Genomic DNA, 14,771 nt, shown 5'->3' with positions numbered 1-14,771 from the left:
CCAAATAAAAAAACACAGAACACATCTTTGTAAGAAATACTGCTCTATGGGGAGAAGATGTCCTCACTCACAGGTTGCCACAGGCTCCAACAGCATAGCCACAGACACCTGTAAAGGTTTTTCTGCATTTATTCTAATGACAAAGCTTCCCAACCTCCTTTATCACTGAGCATTAGATTACTGTTACTCAGACACACAGAGCTCTTTTATCAGTGGTTACCTGGGTGGACAGTCCTTTTCGTAGCACTTCTTCTGTCTCCCGTTGGGCTGTGTTTCTGGGTCACAAAAGGTAGCTTTCACCATCCCGTGGCCCTTCTTCACACAACGGGCAGTCTGGCGGCGGATACCTGGGGGCAGGGCAGAAAGGTTCACACGTGTTAAATCCCGAGCCCACATACCTAGTGTCAGGGAGGCCCCTGGTCATGTCAAGTGACCACGCTTATCACTGATGGGAAAGTTGTCCATAAGGTGTCTGGCTTTCAAAGTATGGATAGGGAACGGAGTCTCTACTTCACTCATGCTACAGCTCACAGTGGGTGGAAGAGATCTGGCTTGAGAAGGACTACAGATAATATAGGTAGATTAACACACAATCTCATATACAGATTATAATGTAACTGGGGAGACAAGACCAATACATATATTCCAAATTAAAAAAAGTGAGACTTAAATAACGAAAGCAGATATTATCGCCAGGTATTATAACACAGTTGCTCTTAGCTTAATAAAGGAACAAAGGGGGTAGGGATGTTTATATTATTAGTAAACTCTGAAAGACAGGAATAAAATTCAAAAGAATGTTGTAAAGTTTGAGGGGTCATGTTTCTAAAGTAGAAGCTTTGAGAACAGGGACTAATAATACTGCTGCCTTTGGAGACCAGGTCGGTAATGTGAGTAAGAAAAGCACCCGGGGGGTGGCACGTTCTGTAGGCAGACCAAGAACACCTGTAGGCTGGGTTTAGCTTTGGATAAATAATAATAGTGAATACATGTAGCACTTGCCTTGTCTCAGGTGCTGTTCAGAACTGTATGTGTGTGTGTACAAATAAACAAACATATATGTACATATACAAATATATAATACGTAAAATGTATTACTTATTATCTATTTTGGTAGACAGAAACCCAAACCTCACAACAATCTAGTGAGGTCAACACTACCATTATTCGTATGTGAAAGATGAAATGGAGGCACGGTGAAGTCCCACAGGCTGACAGAGGAAAGGGACCACAGCTTTTGCTAAGACATCATTACCAAGAGAAGTGAGGGGAGTGGCCAGCATGTCACGGATTGAGAGGTGGAGGGAGAGTGAGAAGGGAGTCATCATGTCTCTTGAGGGGGCTAACACTTCAATGCTGGATGTGAAATACTGGGGTAGAAGACTGAAGACTGGGACCTCCCCCCCTCCCCCCCCCGCCCCGCCCACCAGGGGACAGAGCCATCAGCGTGCACACAGGTTGGTGCCCTGAACTCTCAGGGCATCCAGGCCTTGAGTGGGCTTACTGGTGTACAGAATTCTTGAATCGGAAAGGCCATGAGTACACCGATAAGCTGGTCACCTCCTCACGTTAGCACACGGAGGGACTTCCCCACAGACACACAGCAGGCAGGACCCAAACTGGAGCCCGTTGTCCTGCCATCTGCCACCTCACACTGCTTCACACGCCCCGTTCCAGCATAATCTCCCAGGCTGCCTTTCATACTCAGATGTCAGTGATCACATCTCATCATTTAAAAATGTCAGAGGAGTTGTCATACAGTAAGTGAATCCTTTTAAATGAATCAACAGTATTTTGTTGTTAACTAAAACAGTATTTTTTTTCTTTTGAAGAAGATAAGTAACCTTTCAAACACTCAGGCTTTCTCAGCTGATAAGACTGTCTTATTCTTCTTTTGTCCTAGAAATAAAACACTGTCAACAGCTGGAAGCAACATTACAAAAGGAACTTCTGTGGCACAAGGAACGAGTCATTGTTTGGAAAGACACAAACACCTGTAGAGAAGTCTTGGACAATGTGAGTGGATAGAGACTGAAATGGTGGATGCCAGAAACACTGACATGTACCTGCAGTTATAGAGCAGAAAAAGAAAAGCTTAGATGCTTAGAAGTTTCATTGAAACTTTGGGTGGTTTGGCAAATTCTTAATGTCACAACTAAAAGGAAACTGTCAGGTGACCCTCAGAGGTTGGAAACATCCTCCCAAAAGGCTTGTTTCTGTGCAGGAATAGCAAAAATTGCTCCGTGCTCCTGACTCCAGCAGTAGCGGAAGGACACAAAACATAACATAAAATCCCTATTGCCTGGTTGGTCTGGTGGATCAGCGTGGTGATGAACATAGACTGGCCGGGCAGATACTGTGGGGCGCGTAGGGCAAAATTAATAATGATGTGTCAGAGTTCCTCCATTGAAATTAATGGTGTATGTATCACTATATGTCACTTGTCGTTTATCTTATAAATACTATGTGTTTATGCATACGATGAACTATATAAGCCTCGTTCCACAGTATATGCTTAAATCCATCTCAACGTTTCTGTTATTTTTATGGTCCTAAATATTAAAAAAGTCTTCCAGATATTGTTAGAGACCAGTATCTTCACTCGGTTGACCCTACCTGACAATTCCAGTGGACGAAGTCAGATGGATTAGTACCAAGACGAATGCAATTTTAAAAGGGTCAAAGAAGTATCTGATTCTGATTTTCCAAAGAAGTGAATTGTCATCTAGATATCAGCCTATAGTCACACATCAGGGTCAGAGTGGAATGTGTGTCCCTATTTGTAATACTCATGCTTTATCAAGGATATGTGGACATATCTTAAATGTACCTGGTTATTTTGAGCTTTAGTGCTATTAAGGAAAGGTGTTCATTACGGCACTACAAAAAGGTTTATAACTGACTGCAGAATAGTGTAATGTAGAAATAATTGTATATTCACACAGTGGGACGGTACGCAGACCTTCAGGTGAATGTACAAAGAGCTACTTTCATTAGTGTGGACTTATCTCAAAAGCATAATACTGAGTAAAACAAGATAGAGAACTATACACAGAATATGACACTGTTTATAAGCTTAAATGCCCGAGAAACAATGTTTTTTAATGTGGATGAGTATTCACATGTATAATAAGAGTATTTAACAACATGCATGATAATAACAAATACTGGTTACATGACCCTGGTTAACTCTGGGGAAAAAGGAAAGGGAGAGGAGTCAGGGAGTGCTTATCATCTGCATTTGTGCAATTTCTTTTCTTTAAAAATGAAGGTTGAAATAAGCATGAGTAATGGTAAAATCTGAGAAAACTGAGTGCCTGGCATGCAAGAGTTTGCTGTTACATTCTCCATTTTGCTAGGAGATTTATAATGCTTCCCAGTGAAAAAGTGTAAAGCTAAAATAATACAATAATAATAAAAACAAAACAAAACAAAACAAGACAAATAAAATAAAATGATGCTACTACCTGTTTGCACACTCTTTTACTATGGGAATCAATTTGGTAATAAGTTTCTTAACATTGCCATAATATTTATGCTCCTTTTTAAAATGTTTATTTATTTTTGAGAGAGAGAGAGAGAGACAGAGTGTGAGTCAGGAAGGGGCAGACAGAGACAGAGACACAGAATCCAAAGCAGGCTCCAGGCTCTGAGCTGTCAGCACAGAGCCCAACATGGGGCTCGAACTCACGAACCGTGAGATCATGACCTGAGGCGAAGTTGGATGCTCGACCAAGTGAGCCACCCAGAAGCCCCAATATTTATGCTCTATGAGCCCAGAAATTCCATCTACAAATTAACACTAATGAAATCTTCAGAATATGATGATCAATAAAGAATTGGCTAAAAGACATTTTGCTTTGTCTTGCCAGTGAAACATAATGTATCCAAAAAATGACAGCTACGAAGACTGAGTAAGACCTGGAAAGGTACCCATGTTAATGGCATTAAGTGAAAGCATGTGTATACGTACATAAACACATCCATATGCACACAACTATATACATCTATAACTAGAAAAAAGCATATTGAAAGGCAAAAAAGGGGTGCCTGGGTGGCTCAGTCACTTGGGTGTCCAACTTTGGCTCAGGTCATGATCTTGCGGTTTGTGAGTTCGAGCCCCGCCTCGTGCTCTGTGCTGACAGCTCAGAGTCTGGAGCCTGCTTTGGAGTCTGTGTCTCCTTCTCCTCCATCCCTCCCCTGCTCATGTTCTGTCTCTTTCTGTCTGTCAATAATAAATAAATGTTAAGAAAACTTAAAAAAAAAAAAAGAAAGGCAAAAAAGAAAAGTAGAAAAATGCATTGTGTCAGGGTGGTGACTTTTTCTATTTCTAATTTTTCGATAATGTTTTTCACTTACTTTTATAGTATAGAACGTTTTAGCTCAAAGCAACTAAAAATACACAGTTGACTGATTCAGTGTTTCAGGCGGTCTTCCATCTTTATATTTAGCAATGTGTGTCCTACGGGAATATTAGCATTTCACCCTCTGTGTCTGACAGCATGAGAGTAGATATGTTGCCTTTCTTCTCTGCCAGAATAAGAGCTCACTGTTGCTCAAATAGGCAGTGTGACTGAGATTCAGGTGAGCACATGGACACTGGCAGCTTCCTCATAGTTCCTGTTAAGGTTTAATAACCAGAATGACATTTGCCCAAGCAGGCCGAGGTGTTGCTGAAGGATCAGGCTGTATCAGAACCAAGTGCCTGATGCACATTTGGTAAGGGAATCTCATTTCCTAGCCAAGAGGATGCATCTCATCTTTACGAACACAGCACAAATCAGTCATTTATCTTGTATTCCTATGCTCTGAAATATTGCATGTGTAATAATGCAAAGAATTCATCCCATGTTGAAACAGAAAAGAGGGGCGGGTGGGTGCTCTCCTGTTTTGTGGAGGGGCCCCTGCCCAGCCTGGACTGGCTGAGTTTTCACTCCTTGGTGTCCAGGGACAAAGGATTTCAGCTTAAAGCTTAAGCCTGTACTTCACTTGGGGCGCCTGGGTGGCGCAGTCGGTTAAGCGTCCGACTTCAGCCAGGTCACGATCTCGCGGTCCGTGAGTTCGAGCCCCGCGTCGGGCTCTGGGCTGATGGCTCAGAGCCTGGAGCCTGTTTCCGATTCTGTGTCTCCCTCTCTCTCTGCTCCTCCCCCGTTCATGCTCTGTCTCTCTCTGTCCCAAAAATAAATAAACGTTGAAAAAAAATTTATAAAAAAAAAAACCTGTACTTCACCTAAAGAAGAGAAAAATGGGGATGAGAACTCGAAAAAGTATTTGTATCTATAGTCCCCATGACCTCATTTTCCTTAAAAAATTTTTTTTCAACTTTTTTTTTTATTCATTTTTTTTGGGACAGAGAGAGACAGAGCATGAACGGGGGGGGGGGCAGAGAGAGAGGGAGACACAGAATTGGAACCCATGACCTCATTTTCCTCACAACTGCTCCTCAAGGAAATATTTTTCACCAACTTATTTTTTGTTTATGTTGCTTTTGCTTCTCGGCAAGCCCAGCCCCCTGGGCAGTGGGGCAGGACATCTGGAAATGCCAGGGGTAGCACTGGGGATAGCAGTATGACACCAACCCCACTTACGGCTGCTGCCACAAATCACAGCTTTGACCTAATGGATTTCCAGAGGACTAGGATTTTCAAAACAGCACACATTTTGAAATGAACACGATCCCTACAATTTCTAAAAGTCAACGCTTGGTTTCTGTACTGAAGGAGGGGAAGAGAGAAGTTGGAAATACAAGAATCGTCGATGAGGTTGACAATGCGTGACTCAATGTCCATTGCTGGACCCCTTTCCAGGACTGCTTCCTGGGGCAGGGGGCACAGGTACAGGGAGGAGCGAGTGAAGGAATGGTGACAAGACAGAGTATATAAGAGAGAGGCCCACAGAGTAGGTGACTGTGTTCTTCTGGCCATTCACTCCTTCACTTCCATTCTCTTGGCTACCTCGCTGAATTTGGCACTTCCCCTTATTGCTGCCCTAGTTTTAAAGGCAGTAGTTACAAGCTAAAGGCAGGAAGTTCCAGAACAGACTTGGACATGATCCAAAAAAGGGAGGCAGAGGCCTCATATGGGACTACTATTAAAGCCCCCCAAATGAGTGAAGAGTCCCAAGTACCTGACATACCCTACCCCGCCCCCTCACCCCAGACCTTAGAGAAGTTCACCCAGCCTTCAGCCAAGAGAGTGGATGCCCTACAAATGTCCGTGCACTTGTTTACAGTTTCCAGCTTGTACTCAGAGGACTAAGGCCAACCAATGAAATGAAAGGTGAGCAGAAATGATCTGTGTCACCACCAGGCCGTGGCCCTTAATAAGAGCCAGTCTGTCTCTTCCATTTCTGTTTGCTGTGGGGCATGCTGGAAGCCACACATGTCAGATGTCTTAGTTGCAGGATGAAGCTGGGCCATCCAATCTGCATCAGACTTACAATGGGTTAGAAATAAACCTTCTCTGGGGCGCCTGGGTGGCGCAGTCGGTTAAGCGTCCGACTTCAGCCAGGTCACGATCTCGCGGTCCGTGAGTTCGAGCCCCGCATCAGGCTCTGGGCTGATGGCTCGGAGCCTGGAGCCTGTTTCCGATTCTGTGTCTCCCTCTCTCTCTGCCCCTCCCCCGTTCATGCTCTGTCTCTCTCTGTCCCAAAAATAAATAAAAAACATTGAAAAAAAAAATTTAAAAAAAAAAAAAAAAGAAATAAACCTTCTCTGTGTTGAAGTCCTGAGATTTTGATTTCTTATGGTAGCAGAACTTATTCCATCCTGATACACTTGACAGCAAGGGATCTCTCCAATGCTCAATTTTATGAGAGGAAACTACTCTCCTAGTAGATACGAAAACGTGGTAAATTGGAGACAGAAAAAAGAACACTAGGTTGGAATCAGGAGAGCCTGTTGTGGTTTGGATTTGCCCATCATTTACAGCATGCCTCTGAGCCGGGTATCCGACTTTTGTTGTTGTTGTTGTTGTTTAAGTGTTCATTTATTTATTTTGAGAGAGAGAGAGAGTACAGTGGGGGTGGGGCAGAGAGAGAGAGGGAGAGAGAGAATCCCAAGCAGGCTCCATGCTCAGTGTGGTGCCCGATTTGGGGCTCGATCTCGTAAGTCATGAGATCATGACCTGAGCCAAAATCAAGACTAGAACCCTTAATTGACTGAGCCACCCAGGTGCCCTGCAGGGTGTTTGACTTTTGTGAACTTCAGGTCCTCAACCAGGCTTTTAAGCCTTTCTGTTTTGCTTTTTAAAACACATGTAATACTGGGGCACCCAACTCTTGATTTTGGCTCAGGTCATGATCTCACGGTTCATGGGATGGAGCCCTGCATCAGGCTCTGAGCTAACAGTGTGGAGCCTGCTTGGGATTCTCTCCCTCTCCCTCTCTCTCTGACCCTCTCCAGCTTGTGCACGCACTCATTCTCTCTCTCAAATATCAATAAATAAACATTAAAAAAGAAAAACACATGTAATACTGTATTGTATGCCTGAAAGTTGCCAAAAGAGCAGATATTAAATGTTCTCACCACATACACAAAAAGGTAACTTTGTGGAGTGATGGATATGTTGGCTGACCTTATTGTGGTAAACGTTTCACAATATGTATGTGTATCAAATCATCCGGTACAATTTAAATTTACACAATGTTATGATGTGCCACTTTTATCTCAATAATTCTGAAAACAAAACAAAATAAGACATGTAACCTTTTTTCCAGACAAACTCTTTCATGAACAACAGTATATAAAGCTGATACAAGAAAAACTGCCTCTCTCTTTAGACCATGACCAGCATATTCATTCTCAGAGAGGCCCCAGGCCATGTTTGTGGAACCCTGCAGACCTATAGGCACAGAGTATGAACCACTGGCTCAGACTGCCTCCGTGGCCCAATGTGAAGCTGACACAGATGCAGGGACACAGCAGCTGTCTCTCACCTGTCCCACATGTTACACTGCACTCTGTCCAGTGGCCATACTGCCAGAAGTACACCAGTTTTTCCACGTCATTGTCAAGGCCATCTTTCCGGATTGTATACTCATATTTGATGCCAGGGTTAGTCACCTGGAACAGAAGCTAAAAGGCAATAGAGGGTTGACATCACTGTCGTGACTTTATATTACAAAACACAGTGCTGTAGTAACAAACTCTACAGAATGTCCATCATCTTAAAGTAATTATGAAGACATGCATTGGAGCAAACGCCAATAAATGAATATATCTCCACCTCTACTTCCACCTACACATCTATCTATATCTATATCTATATCTATATCTATATCTATATCTACCTACATCTATACCTTTATCTATCTCTATCTAATCTCCATTTGATTATTTCTTGGCTGAATTCCCATGGAGATTTAATCTTATGGAAATTTCTCTGAGGGAATGGGGATAGTGTCTTTTCCAACAATAGACTGGTAGGTCACCTTGCACCCTTGTGTACTTAATAAATTTGTGATTACAGGTAAGTTACTTAATATCTTTGTGCCTTAGTTTCCCCTATTTACAAAGTGAGGATAATAATAGCATGACTAATAGGGATGTTGTGAGAGTCGAATAAGTAAATAAATGTAACATAACTGGATATGAGTAGAATACAGGGCGTTGGGTAGGCTCAGTCAGGACAGCATGCAACTCTTGATCTCAGGTTGTAAGTTCAAGACCCACGTTGGGTGTACAGATTAAAAATAAAATCTTTTTTTTTTTAATTTTTTTTCAACGTTTTTTATTTATTTTTGGGACAGAGAGAGACAGAGCATGAACAGGGGAGGGGCAGAGAGAGAGGGAGACACAGAATCGGAAACAGGCTCCAGGCTCTGAGCGGTCAGCAGAGCCTGACGCAGGGCTCGAACTCATGGACCGCGAGATCGTGACCTGGCTGAAGTCGGACGCTTAACCGACTGCGCCACCCAGGCGCCCCAAAAATAAAATCTTAAAAAAAAAGATATGAATAGAATAGTGCCTCATATGTAGTTAGCATTCAATAAACATTAATTTTTATTATTGTTGTTGCTGTTGCCTTATGATGCTATTCTCTAGCTCTCAGGTGAGTTAATGCCTTTAAAGCATATAGTTCTGCAATAAAAATGGTCATGGGCTTTAGGCAAGGCATACCATTCTTGGGAACCCCCCCCCACTTCCCTCTCCTGCAGGTACTCTACTTAGCACATATTTAAAATCGGTGGATTGGTTGCTCCATGGGATTGGGGTTCCCTATGTAAATCCTTTGCCATGTAGGCAGGTAAGATTTCAGGTCTCAAGACATTTATGAATCATAGCTGTCAAGCCTTGACCTCCAGCTTTTATGAGTGCTCTGATCTCTGGCTCTGCAATTACCTCCTAACTTCTGAATATGGTTATATCTGACTTTCTCTTGGGCCATCTGTAATCCCCAACTTGCCTTGTCTCTACTGATATGATCCACTCCTTTTCTATAGTTCCTCGCCAACACGAAAGACAATTTACTTATTCAACTCTCACGACACCCGCTTGTGCCTTCAAGGAGACATACTACATTCTAACTCCATTCTCCCCCAAGAGTTTCACAAAGTCAAACATCTTGTCTGAGGACAAGCACATGATAACACATGAAAAAACCATGTCAGTCCATCACCATTGCTGGAAAGCTACTTGGAAACTCATGCCACACTGACATAGATTGACAGCATCTTTTTTTATACCTGAGAAACACCTGCAAATAAACAGCTTAGGTCAACCATAGTGGAAACTGAACTCAAAACTCCCATTAGAGGATTTTAGGGACCACATCATTTCATTATGGGGACTTCAGAAATTTCTAGGCAATAAAGGATTAACAGCACAAGTAACATCTTGCTTCCCTCCCTGCTCCTTGCTAAAAAATTTAAGTATTTTTAATTAACGCCCCCTAGCAAATACCTTGGAAAAGAACATCATAAATGTCCTAACTAATGTACATATCATCAGCTGTCTTCCCCTCTGCATTACCTGGATCCACACTGACTCATTGGTAGGACCTGTGGCCATCAGTTTCTCCAGGTCTCCTTTCCTGTCATATTGGAAGATGGTCCCTGCCAGCTTGTAGTTTCCATTCCACTGGATAATAAATCCTCCATTGAGGTAATATTTTTTGGGGTCTTCACTCCTGATGGCCAAAAAGTTTCCAGCTCCTTCAACCTCCATTACCCTTATGTCCCTTGCTCCTTTTGGAATCAGTCCAATGTCAACATAACCTAAGGAGAGAAGATACAATAACGGAAAAGGCACAGTAGCTTAGCTGAACACAATCTGCTTCCGATCCATCATTCATCTCCATGACTTAGTGCCCTTGCCTTCCTTTTGGGTGGTCATTGGGATTAGCAGATACACTAGTCATGGGGAATTTTAAAGAGCTTGGCCAGGAGTAGAATTTCCAGGGGCTCTATGACTCAGTACATACACAGTTTTATGAGAAGAGGTGAAATAAATGCAGATTGGACTATGAAGCATTTGTGGTTGACCCAGCATTGTCATTTCTGTAATTTTAAGTTGACAGTTCAAATATTTACAGCCCCTAACTAGCTTCCCATCAGCATTTCTGCTCCCCCATTTGTTGCTGCTATCAGATTAATCTTTTTCAACATTACATTGGATACATCCTTCTGCTTATTCATCCTCATTGCCTCCAAGTTAAAGACAGACTCTTAGAAGTAATCTAATCATAGCTTAAATTCATTAATAGAATCCCAGGAGAAATCATGGATTGATTTGCCACCTGGTGCTCTTGAATACAACTTGTGATGAGAAACTCAGCTCTGAGTACAGCTTTTTATATTGCTGGACAATTCTATTCATTAGAAAGGGTTTTTTTTTTTTTTTTTTTTGTTATGATGAAATATGAATTTATGTTCTACTCTCATGTGCTCTACTCCGACCTGAAAGAGCACAGAAGGCATTCATTTAAAGATGATGATCAATTCTAGCTACAGTCTTATCCTTGTATACTGGTAGTCATGGCAGGGGACATACTGGGGAGAAAAGGAATTAACACATAATGGTTTCCCCTCTTTGGCAGACTCCATGCTAAGCACTTTATGAATTTATCCTGTTTGTGTTTCTTAAGAACCATCAGTGGGATAGAACGGAAAGAACATGAACTTTGGGGATGGCATGCAAACGTGTGGGGGCAGGGGAGTCAGAACACTTGAGTCCTAGCTTCTGCATCACCACGAATGTGTTTTATCACTTTCATGCACTTATTTAACTTCCTTGAATGTCATCTGCACAATAAAGGGGATTGAATAGATGATGTCTGACATTGCTGGCGGCTCTGATACTCATTTTTCTCTTTTCTAAGCGAAACATTCTTGTTCCTTTAACCTTTCTTTCCATGCAAAATTTGGTCTTAAGACCCTGATCATCCTGGCCATTTTCCACTGGACATGAACTAGGTTTTTTGACCCCAAGGAAACCTGCATCTCTGTCACCTGAAAGTACCTTGACTGCTCCCCCTCCATCAATGCTGAAGTAGCAGGGGGTCTTGGGAGCTAAAATCCTAGGAAGTCAGCAGGAACAATTTGCTTAGAAGCTCAGGCCACAACCTCAGCCCCATTTTTCAAACTGACAGCTACCATCCAGCAAGACCAAAATGCAGGTGTTGTAGCACCTTATTAAATTCCGTTTGACCCTCACAATACTTGCCTGAAACAGCTGATTAAAACTACAAATTTACAAGTAGCTCTAGGAACATATATATCACATGTAAGTGAGACTATTACAATTTTCTGAAATGCCTTTGGAGTGTTGCATCCCACAGCCACTTTCTGACTTGGGATGTTGCCTGCCTTCTCAGAGCAGAACTCATGCGGAAAGCTCAACTGGCATTACATAGCAGGACAATCACCTTATCTCCTTTTTTTGCAGACAAACAGCAAAACAATCCCTCCCCCCCGCCCAAAAAAAAACCAAAGGGAACTAGATGGAAAAAAATCCCGGAGTTTGCGTTTTTATCTTCCACTTAAGAAAAAAAATCCAAATTTAGAAATATTTGTCATCCAGATTCTGCAAACTTCAAAGGGGAGGTACATCAGATTTAAAATAAAAGCTTCCAGTGAATATAAGTGCTGCTTCTAAACAGTCTACAGGCAGTTCACAGAAGATGAAAACTGAGATCGATTTAGCCATGAGCAAAAGTAATGCACATTTCTACCACGTATTTTGCAAAAGAATATCTGGGGGAAGGCCAAAGGATAAAATTATGGTAACTTGGAGTTAGAAAGAACCACAATATCTCTAGCAGACTCCTTTGCACATGACAAAAAAGCCCATACTTGAGAAGAATATAAAATGAAAAGTAAAATGTTCAATTTCCCTTCACCCCCAGTCCTATGTCTCAAGGACAATTACAGTGAATAAGTTTCCTGGATTCTCTTCCAAAATCTTTCTTTGCATGTATAAGCACATATACACATAATTTTTTAAACAAGTGGGATCATACTATGTGAACTATTCCAACCACTGCTTTTGAAATTTAATATACCTTACATATCTTTCCATATTTTTTGAGCATTTCAACAACTGCAAAAATGATGTAAACCCATTTGTTTAACCAATCTGCTACTAATGGACATTTAAATGGAAATGAATGGCTATAAACCTTTCTGTTTATCAAATGAGAAACCCGGGTTCCCACACAAAGAAGAAATCTATCCACATCACACACCTAGGTAGAAAGTACATACACCTATACCCAGGGTTTGCTAACCAATTCTTAATATATTGTTTTTAATAAGAAAATGTGGTTGGTAGAAAGAGAATATTCCTGAGTATCTTATCCTCAAGGGTCTTCTTTACAGAAATAAGAATCATATTAAAAAGTAAGGGTGGAAAGTTATTGAGACATTTATTCTGCATCAAAGGAAGGCTTTCAGGGTTGATAAGACTTTTTCCAAAGTACTAAGAATGGTGAGTACATAAATTCAGAAAGTCACTTTCTCCCACTCTCCCTAGTAAACATCAGTCATTTGCACCAGTATTGGGGTAATACCGAGAAAATGGGGAAAGTAGGAAAATGTAATCTTGACCTCAGAGAAGGAGTCTCTGGGCCCATGGAGATCACCTGGAGAAGCCAGCCTATCACTGAGTCCTGAGTCCCTTGAGCTGAAAGAATACTTGGGGCCTTTGAGGATGGGGCAGAAGACCGGCCCCACTTCTGAAACCGTCATTAGAAGAGATAACAATGGATTATTGGTGCTAAAGTGCACCTTATCCAACTGTTCTTTGCAATTCACAAAACAGAATTTACCCAGTAGCATATTTTTAATAAAAATGTGCTCATAATGAGGTCAGACTATTAACCCCCTGACAATTTATCTACAACTACCAGCTCATCTTTTTTTTTTTTCTTAAGATTTATGCTGTCAGTTTGCAGCAAGCAAGACAATCCTCAGTGCAGGCCCAAATCTCCTGGTGTAATGTAAGGAGGCTCTGGGAAAGGCCAGTCCATCTCCTGAGGCCTGCCTTGACAGCAATGACACATCAGGGTCAGGTACAGGTATCAACCTGCACTTGACCTGCTCTCACATGAGAAGGAGGAAGAACTACCCATAAATATGCCCAGAAGATCTTCTGAAAAGCCCAACTGCCTTGGTCCAGGTTGAGAGTTTTAGCTTCAATTATTTCAAAAGAGGGTTATAAGGGCACCAGGACCTTGGAAAACACCACGAGCAACCACAACCCTCTTGCGAGAAGCCAGGGGAAAAGAAACATAGAAGAGAGACCAGACATTGACGGGGGCTTCCTGACCCTAAATGCTTCTGGGAAAGGATGGCAGCCCTGAGCCCTCTTGATACAAAAACTGTCAAGTAGAGGGTCCCTTCACTCTCCTTCCCTTCCTTCCTTCCAGCCTGGGATCTCCTGGAAAACATGATCTAGGATAGTCTCCAAGTAAGGTGATATTCTGGTTTCCAGAAAGCCACATCCCCTCTTTTTATTATGCCCTACCCTCTGCCTCAGGTTTCTAAGAAAATGTTCTCATGCTGTCCATGTGGACTCATCTTCTAGCACTGGGCTACCTACCCTGTCCCAGGCAATTGTGTATGTTGTTGGCAAACCAGTCTTTCTATGACACTGACCCCTTCATGTCATTCCCCCACCTAAAATCAGAATGGACCTTATTCTTTCTTAAGCCAACAGCAAACAAACTGAATCTTGCAGAATTGGCATAGGAGCAGCTTTGAGTCATGAAGCCATGCCATTTGTTCCTAAAATTGCCTCTTCCTTCTCACTGCCCAGACTTGAATCGAACTTGCACACATACTGCTGTCACAGCTCCCTAACCTGTGTTGTGAGGTGTTGTTGATGGGCTCCATTCACTCATGCACTTCCTCAGCGACAGAAACTAAGTGGTCCCAAGAAAAAGTCCAGAATATGCCTCACTATGGGATTAAGACAGCAATCTTAACATAACTTGGAACTGGTGTCAATTCTTCACTCCAGGTGAATTTAATACAACCAAAAAGATCACTGGCAGACACGGGAGCTACCACTGTAAGAACTGAGCACATAAACACACAGGATCGGGAAGTGGATGGGTATCATGTGGTCAGGTTCAGGAATAATTCCAGGTCCAGGCAGTTGCTCCGCATACTCCATTCCAGGAATTTCCTAAAGATGTGGGCACTGGCAGCAAGTGTTTCTAGAAGAAACTTTCTGCGTCTTTCCTCTGCTTTCTAGACTGCAGATTTTTTTTCAACATGCTTAATTGTGAAAATGAAATTGTGATGAATCTCAGAGGAAACCTAATTAATTT

General features: G+C 42.1%; 1 protein-coding gene across 2 annotated transcripts in view; it reads right to left on the bottom strand.

Moving 5' to 3' along the window:
• The window catches only part of ADAMTS12 (ADAM metallopeptidase with thrombospondin type 1 motif 12), a 343,919-nt gene that overhangs the window by 62,353 nt on the left and 266,795 nt on the right, over positions 1-14,771 (bottom strand). For both annotated transcript variants that reach the window (XM_043600301.1, XM_043600310.1), the window contains exons 15-17: positions 9,971-10,215; positions 7,936-8,074; positions 221-347 (exon numbers count right to left, since the gene is read on the bottom strand). In XM_043600301.1, coding sequence (XP_043456236.1) covers positions 221-347; positions 7,936-8,074; positions 9,971-10,215 — 511 coding nt within the window. The remainder of the gene's footprint in view (positions 1-220; positions 348-7,935; positions 8,075-9,970; positions 10,216-14,771) is intronic.

This window comes from Prionailurus bengalensis, chromosome A1 (assembly GCF_016509475.1).
Source record: "Prionailurus bengalensis isolate Pbe53 chromosome A1, Fcat_Pben_1.1_paternal_pri, whole genome shotgun sequence".
Taxonomy (NCBI): domain Eukaryota; kingdom Metazoa; phylum Chordata; class Mammalia; order Carnivora; family Felidae; genus Prionailurus; species Prionailurus bengalensis.
The sequence above is the reverse complement of the archived record's forward strand: the minus strand, read 5'-3'. Positions and strand labels throughout refer to the sequence as shown.